Below are 9,354 nucleotides of genomic sequence, written 5' to 3'. Positions count from 1 at the left end.
CATGGAGAGGCACTGGAGCAGCCTTGGCTTAGTGATGTTCAGGCACGAGCTGCTGTGAGCCAGCCCGGGGCAATCCCCACCCCAGACAGGGGATCAGAGCAGGGACCCAGTTACCACCTGGCCAAGTGAAAGAGCTTATAAAAGAGGTTTACCAAAAAAAAAGCTCCAAAACATTCCTTGCAGATGAGCCCTCAAGCTTGCCAAGCGGCCGTCAGTCAGAGACACATGGCCAGACGTGTCTTCTAAACATCTTTGACAAGATCCCCACAAGGTTGGGGTCTCTCCCGTCTCTAATGGATGCTGGGCCCGCAGGTGGCACTCCCTTTCTTCTCGCAAGCACCCTTAACCTTTATGACATTAAACAGCTGTATTGGCCCCAGCTAGTATTACAAGCGCTTTTCTTGAAGGCACTGGAAGCAAACAGATGTAGCTGCGGAGATAATGAAAAAGGATGTTAACAGCAGCTCCCCAGAAACCACAGAGTTTTACCAAGTGGCTTTGACACTTGCCAAATACCTTTAAGCTGATAAAGATCTGATTTGTACTTCAGAGGTAACCTGATTAGCAACCAATTTGAATCTGGAATATGTTAATTGGTACAAACATCACTAAATCACTTTCTTTAACCTATATGAAGTAGTGTGAATGAACGATAGCGAAGGTCAACACAGCCTGGGGACTCATAGAGAATGAGTACTTCTGTATCTACCCACAATAAAATAGTATGATTAGTAATAAAATGTAATTGCATGTACACACACAGAATGACACTAGAAGGTGCCCAAGGTCAATCCAGCAGTGAGAATTTAAGAAAAACTTAATCAAACCTGCCCACGCAACTAAAATCTGGTCATGTGCCACCTTTTTTGCCAGAAATCCGACCCCATTCAGTGCCTAATACAGTCGGTGTTCGCTAAATGAGCGTCCATTCCTCGTTTTATTTTGCTCAGTCGCAAACTGTACGACTTACTGACCCCACGCACTCACGAACTCATCTGTATGTCTCACAAACTTTAATATACTAATGGATATATTTTCAACACTGTTTAACGACAGCTTGGAAACAGGGTGCACAGAGATATTGGTGTCAAAAAGGTGCGGTATTATAAACTGCCCAGGTCGAAACCTTCCCACCATTTCATAGTGCTGGTCGTTACCCAAGACATCGTTTACATCCACAACACAGCTGTAGCTGAATTAAGTTTCAGGTGCTCACCATCTTCTCCACACTTCATGGTGTCATGTCGGGCATTCAGAAGAGAAAGTCTGGACCACTTGTTGCACAACGTTGCTGGCATCACAGGTTACCCAGTGGCAGAGGTGACACTAACACCTGATTCTCCAGTGTGGCACTGGACTATTTTCTCCTTGAAATCCTTCCATTCACTATATAATTTCTGCCTCTGTAACAAAGCACATAGGGAACCTGTTAGCAACTGTCTTCATTGTATTTACTTGCTTCACTCCCAGCACAGGACCATTCAGGCTGCAGGTCCATTAGCAGCATGAGATTTTGCTAAGAAACGGTTCTCAAAATTCTGTTTGTCTTGAGCATGGACAAGATGTCATATCTTCTAATATTGTTCTCAAAAGGGATTGCAGCATTCTGCTCGCAAAAAGGAAAAAACAGTCATCCTCGGTTTTCAGGAGCATTTGTCTGAATTTTATACATTTTAAAATATCACTAAATAGTCTCAAAAATGAAAAAACCCCAATCAATCTGTTCTATAAACAGCACTAACCAGCTTCATTTTAATGCGTAATGAAACTTATGATACAAAAAATGGTCACTGTTTTACATTAAGTAATTGTCTGCCTTAAGTGACTGGCTGTAGGCATTTCTTGGCACAATAGGAAGCTATATTTTTCAATTAATCAGTTTTAAAAACAAACAGTTCAGGGTAATATTTCTTGTTTGAAGTCCATAAATCACGGCTGATGCTCAGCCTCCCTTTTGCATGTTGTATTGCCTGAAAGCAGCTAGATATTACAATTTTGCACTGTCCCATGTTCAGATTACTTGGTAGAAGAAGAACTGGGGGTTTTTTGTTGTTGCTTTGGGTTGGGGGTTTTTTTTAGCTTCAGAGTGGGTTTTATACATTAAAAATCTGTTTTCATCTGTGCTTGGCAAACAACAATACTCTGTGTCGTATAAAGGGAGCTGCAGTCTTTCAGGGAATTCCTTTTAACTGTCTTGCTGAAGTACTTGCTAGCGTTTATCAAAAGACTCCTCACCCCTTAACAGACTCTCTAATTGGCCACTTGCATGGTCAGTTAATATACTGCGGTGGAAACCAAGTGGTAAAGTGTGAACAACCGAATCTGGCACTGTAAACTCAGTGACCGCTCTGAAACCTGTGGCTATTTATATACAAGGCAGTGTTTTGTCATGCTGATTTTTATTAGCACAGATTAGATACGGACAACTTGGTAGATGTCACAGATGAGTCAGAAAATGTTAAGCACGGACCATTTAAAACATGCAAGACTGCAAACGACCGACGGGGCTTGGAGCCTGGTCTCTGCCCTTCCCCTGGCAAGCGGGGGCACGGTGCGGGGCCAGCCTGGCACTGCTCCTCTTCTGGTCATCCTAGAGGACAGGCCGGACCGTTGCTGGATGGGGGGAAACGTGCCTGGCTTACAGAAGTTGTTAATCCAACCTCAGGAAAGGTTTTTGGTTGTTCTGTGCAGAGAAATGTTTGGTAGAGGATGGCAGGAGCACCGGCATGCCTGGAGCATGGCAACGCTCTCTGTGATCTCTGAAATGTTGGCACACACGATGTACATGACTTTCTTGGGGGGGGGTTAAAATTCAGTTTCACCTTTATTGCATTTCTTTTACTACCTCCAAAGGCAACATGAGGAAAGCTGGCTTTGCAGTGAAGCAAAAAATAGGTGACGCCAGAGGAGGAACATTTCTCTAGAGTTCTCTGTGACATCTCAAGCTCCTCCGTCTGCGGTGGCAACAGGGCCGTATATTTTCCTGTGGGTAGGGCCACATGTGCACCAGCACTCTAGGTGCTGTGAACCCGCAAAGCTACTCTGGAATCACACCTTCCTAAGAACCACGTCTTAGGATTTATCTCCAATCTTAAAATTATAATTGGATGTCTCCCCGGGGCTGAAACACATTTCTGTCCCTGGCCATAACTTTTTGTTACAATTTTGGGAAACCTGGCAGTGAGAAATTTACATTTGTTCTTTGTTTACAAGCATTGTGAACAAATAAGTTAATTATGACAAATTATTATATATGTCTGTTTGCCTGTTTATTCTGTCTCTATTCATAGAAGCATTAAACACGCTGCAGCTATACTTGTCCAGTTAAAAAAACCCACCTGTGCTATATATTTATAGAGCCTATACAACTTTAGAAAGAAATAGCTCTCGCTCAGAGTGAGGGCACTGGACGTTCCCAGCTCCTCTATGGCCTTCCCCTTTCTAGGAACAGGAAAAAGAGCATAACACAGTGGAAAATTAAGAAGTCTGTGTCTTGGGGTCTGGCTTTCTGTTTTATATGGCCCTCAGCTGGACAAACTCCCTTTGCCGTCAAGTGTGTAAGACCAAACCTGAATATTGTCACTCCCGTTACATCTCCTTTCCTAATCCTTGGAAGAGGGTGAGCCATAAGCAAAACTGAAAGTGCAGAGATTTGACACAGTGTGTGTGTGTGTGTGTGTACAAGTGCGTATGTGTCAATAATTATAAATAAAAGTTGTGCAGAAGAATCTTGCCACAAGGTGTGCTACAAAGCACTTCATATTTCTATGTGCTTGTGTGAGTATAATCATTAATTGCAAACAGAGACAGTGTCTCAAATCAAACAAGTAATCCTGCAATGTCTGGCGCTGATATAGTCCTACTTCATGAAGAGAGCGCGAGCAGCACTCATTTAAGCCAAGAAAAAGGCAATCAGGTTTCATTTGTAACGTTAACATCCAGCAACATAAGTGCCAGGAGTGGTTAGTGTCTCTGATCATTAATATTAGATGCTGCAGGAAAAGCTGCCGCTGTTAATAACCACACAAGTAGTACGAGTGGGAATACTAGCGCGTGGCAGATGCAAGCGTGCGGATCTGTTACCGAGCTGGTGAAGCTGGGCTTTGCTGGACAAGTTCCAGCTTTGGCAGGGTGAACTTTAGCTGAGTAAGAAATCCAGGCTGTCATTCGTGAAGTAGCTGGCATAGGTGCAAAGACTCCCCTGTCTTTGGGAAAGTGAAATAGCATTTTTTTTTGTCTTCCATTGCAGGATGCGTTCCCTTCTAAAGAGTTAAAATCAATACCAGGGTGCCATACGTTGTAAACGTTTATCATTTATTATGCATTTAAATGTGCACAGCACATACACCACAGTCTTGAACAGCACCTGTATAAAACTACAGACAGATTCTGGTAAATGGTGAAAGCTCATACCATGTAACATCGTTATCGAGGTTTTATCACAATATTTCAAAGTTACAACAACTACCTCCGGGCAGATCTTGTGTGAGGTTGTCGGTTGAGGATTTAATGGAGTGAAAAGTGACAAAGAAGAACAATTCCCAGAGAAAATCTTTGTGATCTGATTTTGCTATCTGAAATCTGGAACAAAATCATCCGTTGTCAGAGGTAGTGGTGATAATTACACAATGATTACTCACATATAGAAAACACAGAAAGTACAGAAATCCCCCAAATTATAGAAAAAAAGTTAAAAATCCTTAGGCATGACATTTCCTAGGCGCTCTCTCTTCATTTGGCTTCCTTTTTATTAATTGTTATTTTTGCTTTGACAGCAGCTGGCTTACGATCTGGTCCTGGTCTGCTCTGGTCTTACTGAACTTTGGTGAGTAGATAGTGTCTTCAAGGTCATGTGTAAGTAGGAGATATAGGGAAGTCTATACTATTACAAAGGAACAAAGGTTTTTGTGTAGGAATGTAAAGAGAAAGGGAAAAAAAAAAGCTAGTCGGATTTGCATGTAGTTAGAAATAACTAGTTTAGACTGGAAGATGATCTGTAAACATCCTCTAAAGTCATCAAACATTGTGGTTAGTCCTGGTTCCCACTTAACATATTGATGCCCCAAAGACGATGTATCTTTTAAAGAAAAGAAAGAAAGAGAAATGGACAAATGGATCGTTTTAGTGATTCCCCCATAATCAAACCTGTCTTTTCCTTCATCACATTAGAGACATGAGTTACACTTGCAAAATATATAAAGAAAAAATATAGGGTTACTCGATGACGATACAGTACTGCAGCCTGACAGCTGTCTGCAAATATTTTCACCATGATTATCCTTACTAAAAGTAAACCACTGGGTAAAGATAGCTCAAACGTGACAAGGCTCAAATAGGATGCAACCAACTCTATCCCGAATACTTTTGGCTACATATGGAAAAAAAGAGAGATTTGGGATGACGATTGTTCCCCCAGGCCCTCCTCCAGAACTGTAAGACCAAGCAGAAAAGCGTGTACCTTCCTTCCATGCAGATTTTGTTAGGAGACTGGCTTTGAGAGTTAGTGAGGTAGAAATTAATCAACTTAATGTCAGGGAATGAGACAGAAAAAAGCAGCATATTTCTCCTTCCAAATACTGCACCAAAAATAATAAATACTACAAAACAACCTCAATTCCTTGCAATCAATCTAAATTCTCTCTGTGGAGCTTGTATTTTCTGCAAACCAGCAAATGTTTTTGCCTTCTAAAAACTTACGAGTATTACAGAGTTTCACGAGCTTTGACAAATGAATGTAGTCTCCAAATGTGAAAGGGAATTTGATTTGAATAAAATATAATTCATTCACGGTAGCGTGTTTCACAGTGCACTCGTTGGGGGAGGGACAGACACTTTTTTTTTTTTTTCAGCCTCATGCCAAGCACTTGTATATCCAATATAAGCTTCCATGCAGGGCCACAAAAGATCATATGCTCCTGTTTATCTAAATAGAAGAAAACCCACCCTGATCCTGCTGAGTTTATGTAGGTGTTTAAGCCTCTCTACCGCCTGGCAGCTCTAAGAAGACGGACTGCAGGAAAGTTCAAAGTTCAGCACTGGCAGATCTAAAAACAGATTTGTGGGGTGGCTCTTCAGCACCACGCTTTCTGTACCGAGGTAAATCGATACCGTTCCAATTAAATAGCAGCGCCGCACAAAGGAGGTCAGGCATTGTGTGTGGCTCCGCGCTGGCATCCCACCCAGGCACCTCCGCCACCGCTCCTTCTCGGAGGCCAAGAGCTTCTTTGGGAGTCACGGGGGAGTTTGGAAAACAGGCAGAGGAGAACAAAGCCACCATAACAAACAAACAAACAAGCACACACGTGTACAACGACAGACACCGTACAACACACAAACAGTGCAAAACATCATAATAGAGGAATTGAATTTCACCCGGTTTAGGACACAGAGTAGCAGCACACCTGTGATAACTTAGAAACGAATTAAATAAACCACAAAGCAGAAGTCTTCTACTGTTGCACCATGAAATGAAATACCTTGGGTTGGAGGTTGGTTTTGTTTTCAGAAATTTAAAAAAAAAATATTGGAACTATAAATAAATTTTGTGGCAATATATACAGATTTAAATAATTAACTTAAATATCTTACACCTACTCTTGCATAAAACTCTCCAGTAAAAGTGCACCACGTTTCTTTTCCGCAAACGTGTTCTGCGTCTTCCCCTGTGCTGAGGTAGGTCTGAAGGGAGATGTCTCAGATTCTAGGAAGAAAATGTGTCACTGTCATTGTGGGAGATACTTTATTGCCTTTCTTTGTTCTTCCGTTTTTGCTCAGGGCTATGTACATCCCGGGATAAATCCTGGATTCATAAGCATTGTAGTTGTTTGGCAGGAGAATCTCTTTGAATTTGCACTCATCATTGAAATGGGTCTGAAATGAGAAGGGAAGAATGAGAGGGAAGGAATTTTAAATATCAGGTGTGGAAATATTCTTGCTACCAGGTGTAGAAGGTGCGCTGTGGGGAAACGTGCAGCTGACTCCCCCTCCCCTTGTTAATCTTTTGAAGTGGTCGCCCAAACGAAGCTTCAAACAGGACTCAGGAGTCAGAGGATCATTAAGGATGCTGCGTGCAGGCCAGGCATGTACACCTAAAGGAGGGAAGGACACCCATGGCCACATCTGTTCTCTGAAGGGAGAGGGGCACATTTTAACGGAGCTGCAGTGGGGTGAGGCCCCAGCCCAATTCTGCTGCCCTGCTCAGCTCATTGCTCAGGGGTTGTCCTACCAGCAATAGATTGCCTGAGAGGCTTCAGAAAAATCTGAATGCTGGCACTTTCTCATGTCACTTGAGGAGAAAGAGGCATTTTAAAGACACTCAGTGTGGACAACATTTTCTGCTTCTTTAGTTTTAAAATCGAAGGAAGGGTTTGGGTTCACTTATGTTAATGGCTGAGGAAAACAGAGCTGACAAAAGGCACACTTCCAGTGAAGAGGTTTCGTTTGCAAGTAAGTCCAAAGAGAGACAGGTGTTACAAGTGGGTTGTTATCTGGAGAGTAACAAATGAATTCATCTCTTAGTATTGGGCAAAAGCCTGGGGTTTTGTAAGAGAGGTCTCAGCCTGCCAAGATGAACACTGCTCTGGTAATTACTTTATCCAGGACACAAAGCATCAGTCTTCATAAGAAATGATGCAAAGGGAGCTCTCGCACTTTGGTGACTGATTCTGCCTGTCTTTTCTATGTCAAAATCCTCTGTAACAGGACTGATGCCCCAGAAAACAATTCTGGATGCTTCGTGTCTTCATGTGAAAGTGCCCCGGTTAATTTTGACATTGTTTGCCTTTGATGTAGTTTGGCTCTTCCCCAGCCCAAGTTTCTTCAAAGCATAGTTGAGAAACATGAAATAGAGAAGCCATGGATAAGGAAGGAGACCCAGGAACATGGTTTTGAAATCATGCTGATCACAGTAACTTATACAGAGATTAACTCAAAAGCAGAACAGCCCAACATGGGTGAAGATATGCACTTTTATTGTCCACCCCAAGTGTATTTTATAAGATGCCTCTTTTCCAAAGATTCAATGTAAAAAAAGGAAAGATCTGTATTGTCTCCTAATAGATCTGCTGCCTTAAAAATGTAAGGCCAAACCTTGAGGATGCTGAACTGTCATTGGAACAGACCCTCTGATCAAGAGCATTAACAAAGACTGATCTGTGGTTATGTGACAGGCACTGATTCATCTCATCATAAAGGATTATTTGTGGGGGCCTGGCTGATCACAAGTTCAAGTGCACTCTGACAGATGGAGTGAGAGATTGCCATACCTGCTTAAGGCTGTTTGTACTTAAATACAAGAAGGATATGGACTAAGGCTAGCTTGAGGTCTTGCCACACAAATGACTACTCTGTTGGTCTGTGTGGTAGGCAAGATGGGTAGCCATGGTTGGGTGACTATAGTTTTTATGGGGGAACCAAGGAAGTGTAATGCAAAAGAGTGGGTTTTATTTCAAAAGCTCATTAAGCAGCATACGTGGGCAGCACACCTTCTGTTGGCAAGGCAGCAAGGGCTGCTCTGCATTGCCTGACTCAGGAGGGGCAAGGATGGGGCTTGGGCAGCTCCTAGCACCATGCACACCTCTCACCCCAGCTGACCATGGTCCCCTCCCCGGGCACATAATGGGTGGTTACTTACAGATCCATAGAGTTTGCCTTTGCTATTCATGGCCACGAAGAGTCCGCTTCTAACACCAAATATGCTCACCACTCCTCTTTCCACAGGGGAGATTTCCAGCAGACCTACAGAGGAGACACGGGAATTAGGAGGACAGAAGGCTGTGCCCTGACAGAGTGTGCGGTGTCAGTGCTGCGCTCACCCAAAGGCTCCCATCCCCAGTGTGGTGTGGATCCCCATGCCCCAACACTGCTGTGGGTGGCCTCAGAACCCCAGCCTCGTGCTGCCCCACGCCCCATGCCCTCTCTTCTTTTAGCTAAGTATCTATTTTTACTTCGCCCCCAGGCATCCTTCTGTGTAGCCGAGGTTAAAATAAGCCAGAGTGTGCTTGGGGCGAACGAAACATTTGTCATCATGCAGCTTATATCCCCCCCCTCCCCACCCAGGATCTTATTGTTTCAGTTGCATATCAGAGTCATGGGGCCACGGGGTTAAGTCCCCAGCAGATGCTTTTCAAGTTTGGGGGAGAGCTGGGCTCTCCCCGGCCGCTGCTCAGAGTGGGCGGCTCACTGACTGCGGCCCCTCCAGATGTTGAGGCAACCCCGACACCTGATGCCCGCCGCCGGCGAGGGGACAGCACGGCTCTGAGCGGCGCCGACGAGCTCCGCCGGAGCTCTCGATGAGCTCCGCCGCCGCCCCCTCTACCCGCGCTGCCCGCCGCCCTCGGGGGCGCGGAGACGGGC

General features: G+C 44.0%; 1 protein-coding gene across 1 annotated transcript in view; it reads right to left on the bottom strand.

Annotated features, from left to right (window-relative positions):
* Window positions 1–6,693: 6,693 nt before the first annotated feature.
* The window catches only part of FGF4 (fibroblast growth factor 4), a 16,625-nt gene continuing 13,964 nt past the window's right edge, over window positions 6,694–9,354 (bottom strand). Inside the window, exons 3-4 of the mRNA XM_009886296.1 lie at window positions 8,633–8,736; window positions 6,694–6,870 (exon numbers count right to left, since the gene is read on the bottom strand). Coding sequence (XP_009884598.1) covers window positions 6,694–6,870; window positions 8,633–8,736 — 281 coding nt within the window. The remainder of the gene's footprint in view (window positions 6,871–8,632; window positions 8,737–9,354) is intronic.

Source organism: Charadrius vociferus, unplaced genomic scaffold (assembly GCF_000708025.1).
Source record: "Charadrius vociferus isolate BGI_N301 unplaced genomic scaffold, ASM70802v2 scaffold115, whole genome shotgun sequence".
NCBI classification, from domain to species: Eukaryota; Metazoa; Chordata; class Aves; order Charadriiformes; family Charadriidae; genus Charadrius; species Charadrius vociferus.
Note: the sequence above shows the minus strand (reverse complement) of the source record. Positions and strands in the feature narration are given on the sequence as shown.